The 16,870-nt window shown below is 34.7% G+C and overlaps 1 protein-coding gene across 1 annotated transcript in view; it reads right to left on the bottom strand.

Moving 5' to 3' along the window:
* Window positions 1–16,870, bottom strand: part of Lrrk2 (leucine rich repeat kinase 2) — a 135,336-nt gene that overhangs the window by 63,637 nt on the left and 54,829 nt on the right. Inside the window, exons 19-25 of the mRNA XM_058576386.1 lie at window positions 14,077–14,335; window positions 10,546–10,734; window positions 7,469–7,590; window positions 6,111–6,180; window positions 5,427–5,644; window positions 2,884–3,134; window positions 2,127–2,275 (exon numbers count right to left, since the gene is read on the bottom strand). Of these exons, the coding sequence (XP_058432369.1) occupies window positions 2,127–2,275; window positions 2,884–3,134; window positions 5,427–5,644; window positions 6,111–6,180; window positions 7,469–7,590; window positions 10,546–10,734; window positions 14,077–14,335 (1,258 nt within the window). The remainder of the gene's footprint in view (window positions 1–2,126; window positions 2,276–2,883; window positions 3,135–5,426; window positions 5,645–6,110; window positions 6,181–7,468; window positions 7,591–10,545; window positions 10,735–14,076; window positions 14,336–16,870) is intronic.

Genomic DNA, 16,870 nt, shown 5'->3' with positions numbered 1-16,870 from the left:
TGTTCTCTCATCTGTGAAACAGTGCAGTCAGACCAGAGGAACTCATAACATCTAGAATCTTAATTCTAGATGTTTTAGTTCTACAAATTTATGGTTCTATGAAAATGACTTGAGAAATTATTTCTTAGGATTTTCAAGGGTAAAATATGGGTTATATTTTATCTAAAAAATCTTTAAAGGTCAAAATGTTCTAAGACATTTTCAGAAGCTATTTTCCTGAGGAGCAAAGCAATACAAATTGTACCTCACCTATTTACAAAATGTAGTTGTGACAAAATGAATAAATAGAAATGACTCTCTACTAAAAATTAAAAGTCGTGTGGTTCAGATGCTATGTATGTGGAAAATACTCCACATCAAAGAACTGAAAATTCATTTCACATGGGATTATTTTTAAAGGTTAGTGGCCTCACTCAGATGCCCTCCTTTGGTCATTTTCTAAACATAAGACCACTTTGCAAACCATTAAGGTTGTATAGTTCTGTTATATCCTGGATTTCCAATATCCCCCAAAGACCCATTTGTTGAAGGCTTGGTCCCCAGCCCGTGGCACTATTGGGAGTTGGTGGAACCTCTAGTAAGTAGGGCTTGCCTCTGAAGGGCATATAGGAACCCTACCTAGGCCCTTTTGCTCTCTCTTCACTTTCCACCACCATGAGACAGGCAGCCACCTCTATCACCTCTACATGCACCCACCTTTCTATGCTGCACTACTATAGGCCCAAAGAAAAAGAGCCAATTGATTATGAACTGGAATCTCTGAAACTGTGACCCAGTTTCAGATTCATGATAAGAATATGGTCAATACTCAGAATAGTGTGCGAATAAGAGGGACATTTTGAAAAAGGAGGGAAATATTATGCAAAGTAAAACGACTTTTATAATCACTAACTTCTGAAAGTTCTGACAAATGAGAACATTTTGAAACAGATACTCAAACTCTATTCTGCTATTAAACAGTGTTAAGAATTTCTCTTACTGAGTTGGCTGTTTAATAATCACAAGTGTGAAAAAATCATGCCATCCTCATTATAATAAAAAATGGGGAATACTTATGTATTGCCATAAATGTATTTTGTCCCATAATATTAGAACACTCAGCTAGAATCCAAATGAACATAATACCCTGTATTAACTGACACTCTAAGTTAGGATGTTCTCCAACTTTCAATCGAGATAATGATCACATTGAATATTGGAGTAGTGTCCTACAAAAAGCAAGAACTGAACTGGACATGCATTAACTTTACTAATTTGAAAACCATTAAGTTTTATTTCTTAAAACAGCAGCAGTAATAGAATTGCACTTATAATCCCCCAAACTTGCTAAAGAAACTTCAGTAGGAAACTCAATACCCCATGAGGATGCTTCACCCAGCTCAGACGGACAGGTGCATATTTTGTTTAGACCAAAAGGAACCACAGTGTAATTTCTATTTTAAGCCAAGTAACTATCTTTTTTGCTTATGACAACAGTGACATGCTAATTATCGTTTAATTAGAGATATTTTTACAGAACTTTTTTAGAGAAGCTTTAGGTTTACAGAAAATTTAATGGAAAACACAGTTTCCATATACACCTTCTCCCCTCAACACCACCTCCACCTCCCCACATGCTTTCCCCCTGGCATTAACAACTTGCATTAGTTTGGCATATTTATGACATCATGACCGCTCAATGTTTGTGGTCTACTTTAGGATTCACTCCTTATATTATGGATTTTATGGATTTTGACAAAGTACATAACTTGTGCCCACCATTATATCATCACATAGGGTAGCTTCGCTGCCCTGAAAATCCTCTGTGTGGCACCTAGTGATTCCTCCCTCCTTCTAAATCACTGGTAACCACTGTTCTTTTTTCCTGTCCCCATAGTTTTGCCTTTTCCAGATCATCTGATAAATGGCATCAAACAGTATGTGACCCTTTCAGATTGGCTTCTTTCACTTAAATATATATTTAAATTCCCTCTATGTCTTTTCATGGTTGGATATCTCTTTATTTTTTATTATCAATTTGCTAACTTTATTTATGAAACAGCACCCTTAAATTCCCTCCTAAAATATCCATACATGACACATCCTTCAAAGTTCTGGTAAGGAGGAGGCCCACACTGAACACTTACCAAGACAGTTCATTCTGGCACTGAAACTCTCCACTTTCGGAGAAGCCTCAAGAAAGTTCTCTGGTAGAGACGAAATTTGGTTTTTACTAAGGTTTAAAGTCTTTAGTTCCTTCAGGCTCATAGGGGAACATATCCCTGATATTTTATTTCTAGTTATAAAAAACAAAAATGAGGATTAAATTTCGTAAATTCATAAGCTAGCATGGGAAAAAAACAATTTTCCTTCAAACAATAGCATTAAAGCATATTATATTCATTTTAAAATAGGTTGTGAAAACAAGTCAACCAATAAAAACTGTAATGATGATTGCCTCAGTCTTTTACTACATTTTTGTTTAAAACTCATTGCAATGGAAATGTAAGCATATATTACAAATCCTAGAAAGTACCCTCATTGTTACGCAAAATTACATATAAGAGGTTGTGAGGGGAATGGGAAAAAAACAAGGAGAGAAATGAATTACGGTAGATGGGGTAGAGAGAGAAGATGGGAGGGGAGGGGAGGGGGGATAGTAGAGGATAGGAAAGGTAGCAGAATACAACAGTTACTAATATGGCATTATGTAAAAATGTGGATGTATAACCGATGTGATTCTGCAATCTGTATTTGGGGTAAAAATGGGAGTTCATAACCCACTTGAATCTAATGTATGGAATATGATATGTCAAGAGCTTTTTAATGTTTTGAACAACCAATTAAAAAATAAATAAATAAAGGTAATGCAACTCTGCTATCTTTAATGACTCGTCTTCTTACCCTTCTAAAATGAGCTGTTCAAGTTTCTCCACCACATTCGAGAGGTTCTCAGGAACAGCAGAAAGCTGGTTATAAGACAGGTTAAACTGCTTCAGCGATGGGCACTTCACTGCAGGATCCAAAACTACCAGGGGTCCGATGTCATTACGAGAGACATCAAGGTTGAGGATACAATTCATTTTCAACAAGTAAGAGGGAAATGATGTAAATTTATTACTGTGCAAATCCAAATGTGTCAAACACTTCAGAGTCTGAAAAGACAATATTTTTAAAATTCTAAAATGAACCATCTGAGAAACTTAAGTTTGGCTACTATTTCTGCTTTCATATCTCTGGTAACTAGAACCATCAGAACATTTTTTTAAATTAAAAACACAAGTTACAGCAGAATTTCAGTAAAAATACTTACTGGTCCAACCATCTCCATTATAGCAAGAGTAAGATCGGGAAAAATACAACAGTTATTCTGTCAAAAGCAGGTTCATAATAACAGAATCGAGACTATAATTCAACTTTTTTTGTAAATTATTTCTGCAAAGAGCAAGGGAGAAGCAAACTAGGCCTCCACAAATATTTGAATTCATGATTTAATGAATAAACAACATGATCCTAGGAAAACATTTTAAAAAATACTACCTTTTAGAAAATGTTACACATTTTAAATCAAATAATAATAGTTACATATGAATACACATTTCATTTTAGAACTTCCTCTTATTTACTGAACTTTGTTTCAGATCTCCAGTTTCTATTTCTAAGCAATTTCTAGTTTTTCAAGGATAATAGTAAGCCTATATTTACATACTATGTCAATTTAAAAAATTTTAGGTTTAGTTTTCTATCAAAGGGCTGAAATACTTAGAACAAATCACATCTCTGTGCTCCTCTTTGTGTATCAATTTGTTTTTCCTCACAAGGAATTCTAGAGTTTGATATGATTACAGCAACTTATTAATGGCTTCACCCCAGCTCCTTTAAGATTCCTGCCTTTATTTATTCAGAAGAAAAGAATTTTTAATTACTTACTCCCAAGTTTAAATTGGAAAATTTTCTTGTAAAAAGATACAACTGAGACCTCGCAGGCAGTCACAAAAAGTGCCTTCCACTGGTGTTATTTGAGAGAGGTTCTGAGCTGGTCTAGGCATTGAATGCCTTAATATGTCTATTTTCTCATGCTCTCTTCAAATTCTCTTTACCTAGGCCCAATTCTCCTCTTCTTTTACTTGCTCATGTAACAAATATTATTGAAGGCTTATCCGATGTCAGCCATTAATTCCTCCATAAACTAATTCAGTGCATATCTATTGAGCCTCTCGAGTATCAGGCTTTGGGAGGCTTTGGGGATAGAGAGCCACAAAGCTGAAACAATCCCTGTCTCCAGCAGTTCATAGTTCAGTGAGGGCAAAATACATTAAATCAAAATGTATGAGTGAATGAGAATTGAAGGAATACATGGCGTCAGTGTAAACCAGGTGAGCAACCAACATAGTCTTGAGAAAGGGCACAGAAAAGAGAAGCACACGGTGAAGAGGTGACATTTAAAGTGAAACCAGGGTGACTTGAAGAGTTCAGCCCCAGCCAAAGAGAGGAGAAAAAGAAAATACATTTTAGATACAGGGATCGGGGCAGAAGGGTCACCTTTCATTCTTTTATCTCTTCCTATAGATCTCTAGACTGTAATAGAAAGACCATTTAAATACACTTAAATACACATGTAAGTTTGCTTTTAAAATCTCTCAAAATTATGAAGTTCAATTGAATGGAAAAATAAGAAATTAATTTTCAACAAAACTGGTTTTAAGAAAATAGGTATAATTCTTTATCACATTTTGCAATTCAGTTTAAGAATTCAGTCTGTATTAAGATCATTTTAATTAACCATGGTATGTCCTTTGGCTTTAAAAACTATTCCGATCCAGAGTATATAAAAGTATTAAGCAAAGTCAATATGCAGAAGACTACCTTATCAATCAACTATGTCATACTATAACTCATACAAAATAGGAACTTTATGTAAAAAGATCAATTTTAAGTTATATATAATATTAAAACTAAAAAAATTGCCATCATAATCATTTAGTTGAATCCCTATATTTTACTGATGAGGAGATGATGGTTTAGTGCAGGCTGAGTGACAAATTATTATCACACAGCTGGTAGCTAAGTCCAAATCAATGCTACCAAACCTGGTTTAATTCTAGTCTACCCAATGCATTTTTAAAAGAATAAGTTATCTTCTTAGAATTAAATAACTGAAGGCATAATCCACATACAAGCTTGATACTATAATGTGGACACTGCATCATCAGATCAGAACCTGGAGCTTCTTTTCAGCCAGGTCTGTATTTCCATTGCCTGCCCTCCAAGATGTCCCTACACACCACACAGACTAAGACAACTCCATGGAAACTAGAAGAATTGGGGAATTATTGTCCAATAACAAAACATAGAGCCTGCTTGAGAAAGATTTAACCACGAGAGTTAAAAATCAATGCAATATCACTTGCTGTGTCCTGTGAGTTATAAGGATGAATTAAATTTACTTCACATAGCTGCTGTGGGAAGCTCGTGAGTGCATTCTGGTGAAGCTCCAGCTTTTCAAGATGCTCCAAATGGCCACTTATACAGCATTTCTGGCTCAGGGCATCAATATCTCTGAGTTCATTTGCTGAAAGGTCTAATGATGTAATATATTCTCTCTCAGAAGCCAGGGAAGAAATGCTGTCTGAATGCCTCATATGGGACTGAAGTTTTGATGACCCTTTGTCAAAAACAAACAAACAATGGATTGTAAGCAAACGATTTTAATTCACGTGGTAAAAGTTTACTGAGCACCTATTAATGTAAGGCTGTCTTCAAGGCACTGGAGATTCAATAGAAAATCAACCTATGGAGATTGTATCTCAGTGACAAAGACAGACAGTAAATTAAAAAACAAACAAAAACTGGAGAAGGAAATGAAGAGTGGCCTTTGCAGTGGTATTATTTAGATTTCAGAAAACTCATAAAAAGGTAAATATTCAATAATATTCATAAAAGGTAATTTTTAAAATTTATAACTATTTCATTTTTCTATAGCCCGTGGAATCATTAAGTGACTCACATATATAAAATTTATGTGAGATGAACTTGGCACCAAGAAATTTGAAGTAATCAGAGAAAATTTAACAAGGCACTGTATTTTGCTCAAAATATCTACTTACTTTTGATTACTTCCAAATACTTACTGAGTGAATCATCTGAAGAAAATATTTTTCTTTTTCGCCTCAGTAAGTCTTCATGATCAAAAATAGGCCCCTAATAAACAAATAATGATGTTTATAATAAAATTGCAATCAGATTTTTTTAGAAGAGAATCTTTTTATATGCAAACAACATTGAAATTTTAATGGAATAAATGGCATTTATAATCATGGGGAAAATATAGGTATAACTAAAAACTAAGAGCCCCATCATGAAGATAAAAGAAAACATTTTAGTGTCAAAATTACCTTAGAAAGCATCTACTCTTTCTCCTGTGCTTTAACTATAAGGAAACTTAAAGGCAGAAAGATTGAGTCAGAAAACTATATACATAGAATTTCTTTCACCAACCAAACTGCTTGTTCTAACTAAGCTACTTATAAATTAGATCTGGGGTGTATAAACACTGTGGCCTAATTGAACCTGTACAGTTATAAGCATTCATTTTGCCTATCTTAAGATCCAGAATGAACATTAAAAAAAAAAAAAACTCCCATATTTTAATACTAATTACAATCAAGATTAGAGCTTAGGTTAGCATATATCTTTCAAATTGAAACTGAAAATACAGTGACTCCCAACTTTCCCAACTAGAATTGTCAAACTTCCCAGGTAAATATGCCATAGAGCTTCCATAGTTGCTAAACAGACAAGGAATAATGTTTCTAAAACTTAAATGATTCTCAATACACACACACACACACACACACAAATCACATGTTGATGAACATCATTATCATGCTTCTCTATTTTGATCATTGTTCTTCAGGCTGCTCTCTGATACCTTAGAAATCACTATAAGATTTCTAGTTAAAGTTGTCATAGGACACCATTAGGCAAAGACCTGGTAGTATTTAGAAAAAGAACCTGAGCTCTATAGAAAAAATATACCTCAGTGGTAGAACACCTGCCAGAAGTGAGGCCCTTGGGTTCAATTCCCAGCATGGCAAAAAAAAAAAAAAAAAGGAAGGATAAAACCATATTTAACTATACTCCAAAATTACATACACAACTAAATATATTCAAAGTTTATACACTTAAAAAATCTACAAATGTGAGGTTGGGGTTGTGGCTCAGTGGTAGAGTGCTCGCCTAGCACATGGGAGGCACTGGATTCAAACCTAAGTACCATATATAAATGAAATAAAGACATTGTGTCCACCTACAACTAAAAAATAAGTATTTGAGAAAAATCTAAAAATGTAAATTGAAAATAATTTATGTCTAATATATTTTTCATATATCAGGGAATTCTACACTAATCACTTCTAGCTTTGTCACAAACTTTAGTTATCAAGAGACTGTCACTAGCCAAACACAACATAATCTCAATTTAACTTACCAATGAATTAGAATGTCTTTGCAAATTTGGTGAGCAACGCTGCAATGGGACAGGATCACGGTAGAATTCTCCTACACTAATCGAATTTGATTTCTTTTTCACGAGAAATGAACCTTCACTTCCTAATGTGAAATGATAAAATAATATGAAAGTGAGTAAGAAAAGCTAACTCAATCATAAGAGTAAATGTATTTTCATTAATGGAAATCTCAGAATCAATTCCCTTTGCAATATCTTTAAACTGAAAATGATAAACTATGTTGGCTTTTCATTTTAAAAATTCAACCACATTTTTCTTCATCAATGAATATCCATTGAATGACTGTCACAGACTAGACATTGAGCAAGTGCTGAATAATGATAAGTGGGAAAAAATTAATTCTTGCCTCAGAGAAGCTCAAAGCCCAGAAGGAATAAGACATGGAAATCTATGGGTACCCATACTATGCCAAATACAAGTGTGGATAGGAAGCAGAAAAAGTTTCTACACAAATCTTATCAATATTATTCTTTTCCAATTCTCTGAATTTTTCTTATGAATTTTTAAAAACTGGCTTTAAATACTGAAATCACACTTTAAATTATTTAACATTCATTAGTCCTGTTTATAATGCTACCTGAATCTCATATTTCATTGTTTCTCTTGTGGAATGACATTAAAATAAACAATGAGTTTAGCTGGCATTTACCTTTTAATTTTTTTGTTTCAGAATTGGTTGTTGGGCTTAGGACTTTACGTATGCCAAGCAAGGACTCTACCACTGAACTACATCCCCAACCTATTTACAATAAATATTTTGTAAAATAAGAGATAAGAAATACTTTTTAAATTATGAATTTTCAAAAAAATAGAGATATAGAAATCATAGTCTCAGAAAGCGTGTAATACAAAACATTGCTAAGAGAAATTTTAAGATAATTAATAGAAATACATACTACATGTATAAATGAAAAGATTCATTTAAATGAAAAGATTCATATTAAGATATCAATTCTTCTAAATGTATTTATAGATTTCATATACACAAATAATTATTGTATTTTAATTCTATATTTTTGACATTATTTAAGTATACACTATTTATGAATTAATTCTGTATTAAAATTTTATATACATTAATCCCAATAAAAACCTCAGCATAAAATTAATTGATTCAAGTTATATGTTGAAAAGCAAAAAAGCTAAAACAGCATGAAAAATTTTCAAAAAGGAATACCAGCAAACTTATACTACCTGATTTTAAGAACTTCTATTAAAAAAAATAATCAAGACAATGAGGTATTGGCAAAAAGATAAAAATATAGGCCAATCACATGGAATAAATTATTCTTAAATAGAACCTTACTTTTTGATCAATTAAGTTGAACGAGGTTACCATTAATTCAATGAGGAATTAAAGTACTTTCAAAAAGTGATGTTGGAACACATAGATATCTACACAGAAAAAAAAAATGTAAACCATTCAATTGACATTCTCTTGATAATAATGTCATTGTTATGTGTTAATCACAAATAAAAATCAATTTGTACTGGTTTGTAGACCTACACATTTAAAGAACTAGGATGCTATCACTTCTAAAAAGAAAAAGAGAAAAAATTTTTCAAAAATTCAGGCTAGGAAAATATGTCTTAAAAGAGAGAGAAAAAATTCAAACCATTAAAAAAACTTGAAACATACCTTGCAAAATTAAAATCTCTTCTCTTTGAAAAATACCATTAATAAAATAATAGAAAAGATATGACATGAAGAAAATATTTGCAATACATACACCTGCTGTGACTTCTACCCAGAACACAAAATAACTCTTATAATATAGTAAGACAACAACCCAAGTAAGAGAAAAAATTTTAGGGATTTTTTACAAAAAAAATATATGAGTAGCCAATAAGAACATGAAAATATCCTGAATATCATTGATCTTTGAGGCAATGAAAATGAAACCAAATGAGTTACCTCCTCTAGAATGGCTAAAATTAAATTAGCTGACAATATTAAGCATTAACCAGACAGTAGAACAACTAGAATTTTCATGTATTGTCGGTGAGGGTATAACATGATATGAACTCTGGAAAACAGTCAGACACAGAAGAGTACATGCTGTATGATTCTTTTATATGAAACTGGAAAAAACATTAATGTAACCTATAATAACAGAAAGGAGATAAGTGCTTGCCAAGAGTCAAGGTAGAAGGGTATTTTCCATGAAGACATAGGAAGGATTTCTTTTGGATGGCAGAAATGCTGCATAACTTGATAATAGTAATGATTACATGGATGTATAAGTTTCCAAAGCCCATGAAATATACACTTATAAGAATGCATTTTAATTTATATAAATAATATTCCAGGAAAACTGATTTACCAAAAAAATACTTGGACTTGAAACATGATATTTTGGAAAAAATTTTGTTTTTTGTTTCCCCCAAATAACTTTATTTTATCACCCAAAGTTTTCAGTCATACAATGTTAACTTTGAAAAAAAAAAAAACTTGCCCCATTTTTGCTAAATTGTATTTTATTAAATGTTAGCCATAATTAGTATCACTACATATTTGCTATGTCATCTTTTTAAAAGTTATGACAAGTAAACTATCAAAATATTAATATTGTTTTTAATTATTATACAAGTTAAAAGTATTTTTTTTTACTCAGTGCTTCCTATTTTCCAAGCATGATCTAAACACTTAACATAACTTTTGAATTCCTATGTATATCCATGGAAGGTTGGTATCACTACCTTTAACAAAGTTAAGGAACTACAAAAAGATCTCATTAAGACCTTATCTCAAAATAAAAAATTAAAAAGCACTCATTTAAAGAGAGAACATGGAATGTAGTTCCAGCCTAAGTCAATGTGAGTTGCCATTGGCTGATGGAAGTGCAAAAAGAGACACAACTTCCTGAGCCATTGCCTTTACTTAAATTAGGAGGTGAAACTGTTCCTGCTAATGAACACATTTTTACTCCAGTTTTTCCAGATAAATTTGATCAGGTTTAAGTCTCTCTCAGTCCTCATTGTTCAATGCACTGTGTATGGGTAAACCATAAAGGGAACTGTGATTTATAATAAATACCTTCACTGTCCAGATCATCACTTTGACCAAATACACTGTCCATAGAAGAATCCGGAATAAAGGTCCATTCATCAAATTTATCAAGTACATCCTCAGAAAAATTTCCAACACTGCCTGAAGCTGCTCCTTCTTCCACAGCACTTTTCATCTGATATCTGAGCACCATTCTTGCTAGTATAGATCCTATATCTAAAAATAAAGAAATATACCAGTACCTTATAAATCAACAATAAACATGTACATACATCTTACCAAACAAACATATCTTACCAAAGTTGTTTATATTTTCATTCTTTGGGGGGGATGGGGGAATTGGGATCAAACCTAGAGGCACTTTACCGCTGAGATACATCCCCAGTGCTTTTTAATTTTTTATTTTGAGACAAGGTATTACAAGGTATTGCTTAGGGCCCTGCTAAGTTGCTCAGGCTGAGGCTGGCCTTGAATGGAGAATCTCCTATTCTTCCTTCCAAAGTCACTTTAAAATACATAGTAAAATTGAATGATTACCAGATGGCAAATTAAATTTTTTTTAAAAATCATTTACCCAAAGCTTTGGTATATATAACAAAACTGAATCTGTATGAAACTAACTTGATCCAGGAAAGGGCCTGGGCTTTGAAGCCACATAAACCTGTGTTCAAATCTTAGGAATGCCATTTGCAAATTATATAAGCTCTCTGAGTATCCATCTCCTCACCTGAAAAGCAAAGATGACAACATATTCAGGACAGGGCTATAGAAAAGATTAACTGAAATGATGCATATAAATATTTAGCACAAAGTCTAGAATATAGAAGATACTGGATCAATGATAGAGCTGTTCATATAAATTTTGCTGAGTGATTCATTCTACCAGAAAATTTGATGGAATTTCAAAGTTAACATTCTTCTTGAAATTTCATTACATTTTCTATTATGCTCTATTACGAAAAATTAAGTTTGCAAAGCCCTCATTTCTCTATACATAGCCTGGAAGATTTCTTCAAATATTACTCTCTCTTAGCTCACATTATATGTATGACATGTGACTCAATCAAGTAGTATCTGACAATGCTTTAAAACTATGAATCCAAATGTTCCTTATTTAGACCAGCTGCCAATGAAATTGTGGCTATGCCCTCCAATCAATCAAATGACATGTTTATATTTTTCTAATTACATAAGAACTGTCAATGGTAAGAATTTCATAAGAACAAACAGAATACAGTGAATGGGAACTCTCCATCCAGGACTACAATTCCCCTCCATCAGAATATAAGCAAGTTGTTCATGAGACCCAAGTGATGAAATATGGTACCTCATTATATTTCATTAATTTAAAAAGTCCCCAGAAGCAGCTAGGGATGCATTCATAAATTTTTCTTCTTGACACAGTGTCCCCATATTTACATATTGGAGACTCTCATACCTCAATTGAGTTTTCAGCAATATTAGTATGTTAAAAATGCTGTTCTGTGCCCCTTTTTTCTCACCTAATAATGCATTTCCTGTCAGATATTTAGGTTTGCCACATATTTTTCCCAGTGATTGCAAAACATTCTACTTCATGAATCTACCATGATTTATTTTATTTATTTGAACAGTTCCTTCTGGTTCTGCTTAGGATTTTTTCACCGAATAGATTTTGGTCTGCTATTATAAACAATGTTTTAATGTGCATCCTTTTACGGGCTCACTTGTGCACACTGAGAATCTCTGTGTTATGGATTCCTAATGGTATATTCCTGGGTCAAGAAAACATGTGTCACCACATATATGTGTAATTTTATGTATCATTTAAAAAAAATTATAATGTGTGTATACACTAAAAATAGCAATATATATTGCCAAATATCCTCAAAAGAGGACAATTAAAATTCTTGGCCAAGAGTGTGTAAATGCTTGTTTCCACTGATGGTTTACAACACTATGTATTAACAACTCTTTACTTTTACCAATATTATAAATATTAAATGAATATTTATTATGTGCAAAGTACATGCTAAGGTTACAATAGCAGACAAATTTGACATTCATTTTGTGATGTTTATAATATAGATTATAAAAAGAAAAACTATGATTATACAATGTGATAAGTACTAGTATAGGTGAGAATTAGGGTGCCATGGGAACATGCAGGAAGAGCTTCCCCAAGACTTCACAGGGTTGAAATATCTTGGTAAAAAGTGACAAAGTTATTGAGGCAGGAAAAATGAAGAAAGTGGTTAAGGGAGGGAAGTAGAAAGAATAACATTGGAAAAAACCTGGATGGAGTATATGAAACATGTAAGAAAACAATAATTTTCCTATATACATACATGAATACAGACCAACTGGAACTTCCGGGCTCACTGGAAGGATTAGAGACCTTGGTATGTACAGATACTAGTATGCATGGATGGCCACTTTCCTCTCAGCCCTTAGCCATGCCATGAAAGTGAGGGAAAAAGTCAAGAATCAGACTAGGCAGGACTATGGTACTGGCAGTCAAATAAGTGTTTTTTCATTGAATATGCAAATAAAAACATAAGTACATGTGTGTTATTAGCAAGTTAGTCCCTAAGGTGGAGACATGGAGTATGACAGCCATAGGGAGGAGGTGGGCATGGAAGGAAATTAACAGAGGGGACGCTAGGAGCAAAAGCAGTAAAAAATATGCTTAGTGTGAATAAATGAGAGAGCTGAACAGGTGGAAGTATGATCAGTGGAATAAAAGTGGTCAAAAATACACATAATATATATATATATATAATAAATATCAACTTGAAAAGGTAAATTAAAAATAAATTTACCTGAAATATAAAGCATATATTAACTTGAAAAATACAAAGTATACATGCATGTTTTCTGCATATACATTAAATGCATATGTATACATAAGTATATAAAAAGTACAGGGAAATGTTCCCATTTTATTTTCTTCCTTACAATTTTTCTGTATTTTCGTATTTTTAACTGTGCATATATTACTTTTATTCAAAAAAAAGAGACAAAATTTTTTTTTTTTTAAAAAGTAACCCCTTAGAAAGTCTCACTGTTTTTCCTTATTTTAATACAATTCACTAAATTAGATGTAGGGGAATGAAGGGAAAGGAGGGTGATAAAAAGAGGAAAGACAGTGGAATGAATCTGACATAATTTTCCTATATTCATATATGAATACACCACAGTGATCTCACCATTATGTATATCTGCAAGAATGGGGTCCAAATTAGAATAGGATATATTATAATCCTATTGTAGAAGTGCATCAAATCTATTTAGGAAAGGATTTGGATTAGAACTTTGTATAATACTATTGTATAATTATATCAAAATGGATTTCTCTGTCATGTATAACTAAAAAGAACCAACAAGAAATAAGATAAAATACAAATTTTAGTGTCTCATTAATAACTTAAATATAGGGGCAAGGGACATATAGTTCAGTGGTAGAGCACTTTGCCTAGCATGTGTGAGGCCCAAAGTTGAATCCTCAGTACTGAGTGGGAAAAAAAAAAAAAAAAACTACTAAAAATAAGAATTATGCAAAATAATCTGAATACTTACTTGTTTGTTTCCTTAAATTAGATGTCTTATCTGGAAATAAAGGACCAAGCCAAGAAGGCTCAATTTTCCCTATGCAGAAACCTCCAAGGCAAATGCTGTTGTTGGCCAGATCCAGAGCGAGCCTCCTGAGGAGCAAACTGATGATCTGGCTGTCACCTTTCCCAATACTTATTGTCAGTGCTTTCCGCACATCTTGTTCTCGGGCTCCACTGTTCAGTAACAGTTCCACCAATTTGGGACTGCTCTCTTTCTCACATACCTATTAAAGGAAAAAAAAATAGTAAGGTAGGAAAAACCTGTACTTCTTCCATTTGGGGAGATTAGTCTTAAATCAAAACAAAATAAAATAGGAAAAACTTATTCCTGAAATAGATGGGGAAATGAGATTAATGCCCCAAGTATCAGAGTAACATCAGTCAAATAAAATGCCACATTGGGGTTAGGGACAGTGAAGGAGACATCATTCTACTTGCTCTCCCCACCACGACTTGGTTAGTACGGTTCCAGGTCTCCATTCATGTATTTTCATGCCCATTATTAATCCCCCATGTTCTTCTCTACCAGTACATGAAATTACCAAATCCTCAGAAAGCCTAATATGATTAATCCCATCTTTGCTCTGAATAGTCCTTAATCATGCAAACTCTTGGTAAATGAAAACTACTCTTGATTCCTTATTCTGCACCAGCACAAAATAAGGTAGACTCAATAAATCTGTCTATTATACATAATCAATAATTGATGTTTGCTAGATACAAGTAAATTGACAAGTAAGATAAATTCTGTAATACATTTTAAATGCAACACCTTGTAATCCATGGATGTAAAGATCTCCCCACTAGTTCTGAGAATCATCATACTCAGGGCCTCACAAACGCCAGGCAAGCACTCTACTGCTGAGCTATAACCCAGTCTTACAGACCTGATTTTGCTTTTAAAGGGGAAAATATAAACAAGTGCACAAAGTCTGAAAGAATATGAGAAGAGGAATAAAATTAAGGGTTATTTTTGTATAGAAAATTTTGGATAAATTGAGAGAAGAGTAGAGAGAATTTCTTGTAGGGAATGTAGTAAAATCTCACTTGGGTAATTTTTCATTATGTTGTTTCCCTAATGAGAAATTAGAAAGGCAACTCCTAGGTTTTTTTCAGTTCTTTGGTATCTCTAAGTAACATCAGTGCAATGATCTGTGTACAAAAGATGCTCAATAAAAGCATATTGAATTATTGAAGGGAATAATTTAATTAATTTAATAACTGAGAAACAACTATTTTCAAAGTTGCTTGCTTAAAAGAAATTGGACTGTATAAATAATCTGATTATTTATTTAGTTTTAATGCATAAACATAATGGCGCATGAAAATGAGTTACAAGTTCTGTTTCTTTTTGTGATGATTACTAATTAGCACGAACTTAATCTTACAGTTGACAAATTGATTTGAATCCATAGGCAAGTATAAAATTAAATAAAGTAAGCCTTATAAAATAAGTTACCAGAAAACATAGTATCCTGCTGATTATTTAATAATGTGTATTAAATCACAACATAATTGCTTTGTTAGAAATATTATTAAGTTTCTAGAAACAGCTCTCGGAGAAGGGGAAGGAAGATGGCGGCGAGGGGAGTGCATTACCCCCGTGTGCTGCTTCACTGTGTGGGAGTATGACAAGTCAGGACGGCTAAAGGATATCTTGTTAGGAATTTCCAGCAATAGTGGGGTGCGCCGGAACCTGGAGGAAGGATTTCCATCGCACGAGGATCGGCTACGGGGACTCAAACGCGAGAGGTTTGTCGCACGGAGGGTAAAACTGCTTATTCAGCAATTCGCCCCGCGGCTAGAGTCTGCAACGCGCGCTGGGATAGAGACGCAGGGTTACAGTGCTGCAGTTTCTGCCAGCCGTGCAAGCACCGCACTCAGGGCTGAATTCTGGGTTCGAGACGGGGGAAGGAAGCGGTCCATCTCGGTTCTCCACACCGGTCAGACCACAGAGGAGGCCAGCAGCCACCATGTTGGTAAACTGACGTCACCATACTTGTTTTCGACTGACCGCAGCTCATTCAGCCATAGAACAGGTAATTTCAGGCTGCAATTCGCCTGCGGCTTGCAGACAGATTGCTAGGGTTCAGCGCCTGGGTGCTTCTTAAAATCTGATCTTATCGGAGTGAACACCGAGCGCGGGGCGGCCGAGTTCCGGCTCCCGGAACCGTCCCGGAACCGCCCTGGCTCAGGGCTGCGGAGCCTGCGGAGGCTGCTTCTTGGACCCTGCTACTATCAGAGCAAACACCAAGCACTAAGCAGCCGAATTCCGGCTCCCGGAACTGAGCCCGCGGGGACTGCTTCTTGGAGCTTACACTTATAGGAGCTTACACTGAGCACGGAGCGGCCGAGTTCCGGCTCCCGGAACTTCCCTGGACCGGGGCTAGGAGCCCGCGGAAACTGCGTCTCGGTCCGGGTCCTGCTGAGGGCCGGTCAGGACTCACCCGTTGCTTGGGTTGCCCGGCAAGGGGAACGAAATGCTGCCATTCGCATAGGATACCAACATGGCAGAGATCTGATGTCAGCAGAAAGCGGTGGAGGAGAGATCTTCATCAATACCAGCGGTGACATAAGCAGTTGGTCTCCTGGTAAGGGGGGTGAGGCTCAGTCACCCGAGTCTCCTCAATTTGTCCTCGAGCCAGAGGGGAGGAGCCGGGCCGCCGCCAGCCCCCGGAGCAGGCCCAGCAGCTCACCAGCGTGGTGACCGCGTGACCCCAATTGGAGAGGGGGCGGAGCGGAGCCGCCACCCACACCCG

This window comes from Marmota monax, unplaced genomic scaffold (genome assembly GCF_021218885.2).
Source record: "Marmota monax isolate L192 unplaced genomic scaffold, Marmota_monax_Labrador192_F-V1.1 WCK01_AAM20220418_F8-fsc00012, whole genome shotgun sequence".
Taxonomy (NCBI): Eukaryota; Metazoa; Chordata; class Mammalia; order Rodentia; family Sciuridae; genus Marmota; species Marmota monax.
This window is presented reverse-complemented; position numbering and strand designations above follow the sequence as displayed.